Genomic DNA, 1564 nt, shown 5'->3' on the forward strand with positions numbered 1-1564 from the left:
CTTAGCAGGTAAACAACATTACCTCACCAAGTAAACAACATTACTATGTAAACTACATTACATCATTAAGTAAACAACATTACTTCAACGAGTAAACAACATTACCTACTTTACTTCGCTGTAGTAATGGTCAAAGCCCAAATGAGACGTATTGCAACCGGCAAAAAGGCATAGATCAGCTGATAGTTTATACCATGCTCGCTTTGGCATTTCCACTAGAAAAATTGATTCCTGTTACTGAGAAGAAACTGAAAATAACACAACCACAAATAAATCATACAAACTAATTATACAAAAATAAACATGAATGTACAAGTATATACATAAATATACAAAAATATAAACAGATATACATGAATATACAAGGATATACAATGATATAAAAGGCTATACATACAAAGGTATTGAAAATACGAACCATTTCATAAAAACATACATGAATATATAAATATACAAAAAAATACAAAAATATATACATCAATATACAATAAAATACAAAGATATATACAAATAAACAAATCACACATATAACATTGTACCATCTGCATCTGACACAGTTTGATTTTTGATCGATTAAAAAATTATTTTATTTATTGTTGTTCTTATACAGTCCTGGTTATGACGCAGTCCTGGTTATGACATTAAACTGACCCTCACTGCCTTGTGAGTGATGTTGGATCATCAAAGGCTAGGCCCACCGCTTATAACTGTGGTTGCGTAAGGAAGGGCGTCCTGCGCAAAAACTAGCCAAAAAATAATACTTATGATGACGGAAATAACAATGGCCCTCAGTATCCGGCAGAAGAGGGTGCGAAGAATCTCCGGAGACCCAGTACATGGGGTTGTGGTGCAAGGCCCTGTGGATGGTCTGGCTACTGGCACCCCACTCTATAGTGTGGCGGTGCAAGGCACTATAGATGGAAGGACTACTTGTAGACCAAGGGGTTGGAGGTTTGGTACCTGGAATGTAGGCACGTTGACAGGAAGAAGTTTGGAAGTGGTGGAGGAGCTGCAGAGGAGAATGGTTGACGTGGCTGCATTACAGGAGATCAGATGGAAAGGTGAGGGTACAAGGTTTGTGGGGGCTAAAGGTGGAAGATATAAGTTGTGGTGGAAGGGGGATGATGGTATGGGAGGAGTTGGTGTGATGGTAAGAGAAGAGTTGGTGGAGAAGGTGTTGGAAGTGAGGCGGAGAAGCAATGGTGTAATTGTGGTGGTGATGGTGTTTGGAAAAGTAATAGTGAGGGTGATATCAGGATATGCTCCGCAACAAAGTAGGAAGGAAGAGGAGAAAGATAGGTTTTATGATGTTTCTGACGAGATTGGGCAAGCGGGGTTGAATGAGTTTGTGGTGTTGTTGGGTGATTTGAATGGTCATGTGGGGGCGGATGCAGACGGATATGAAGGTGTACATGGGGGATGGGGATATGGTATACGGAATGAGGAAGGGCGTAGAGTGTTGGAGTTGGCGGATGCACATAGCATGGTGGTGGGGAATACTTGGTTCACAAGGGAACCAGCGCGATTGATTACTTATAGGTCAGGGGAACATAGATCGATGATA

At 40.5% G+C, this 1564-nt stretch overlaps 1 protein-coding gene across 1 annotated transcript; it reads left to right on the top strand.

Moving 5' to 3' along the window:
• Nucleotides 1-781: 781 nt before the first annotated feature.
• On the top strand, nucleotides 782-1539 carry HELRODRAFT_184705 (hypothetical protein; the record flags this gene model as incomplete). Its single annotated transcript, XM_009019172.1, has 1 exon — nucleotides 782-1539. A coding segment is annotated over one exon (758 nt), but the record flags the coding sequence as incomplete, so codon positions are not given.
• Nucleotides 1540-1564: the final 25 nt, after the last annotated feature.

The sequence above is a fragment of the Helobdella robusta genome (assembly GCF_000326865.2).
Source record: "Helobdella robusta unplaced genomic scaffold HELROscaffold_2385, whole genome shotgun sequence".
In the NCBI taxonomy this organism is placed as follows: domain Eukaryota; kingdom Metazoa; phylum Annelida; class Clitellata; order Rhynchobdellida; family Glossiphoniidae; genus Helobdella; species Helobdella robusta.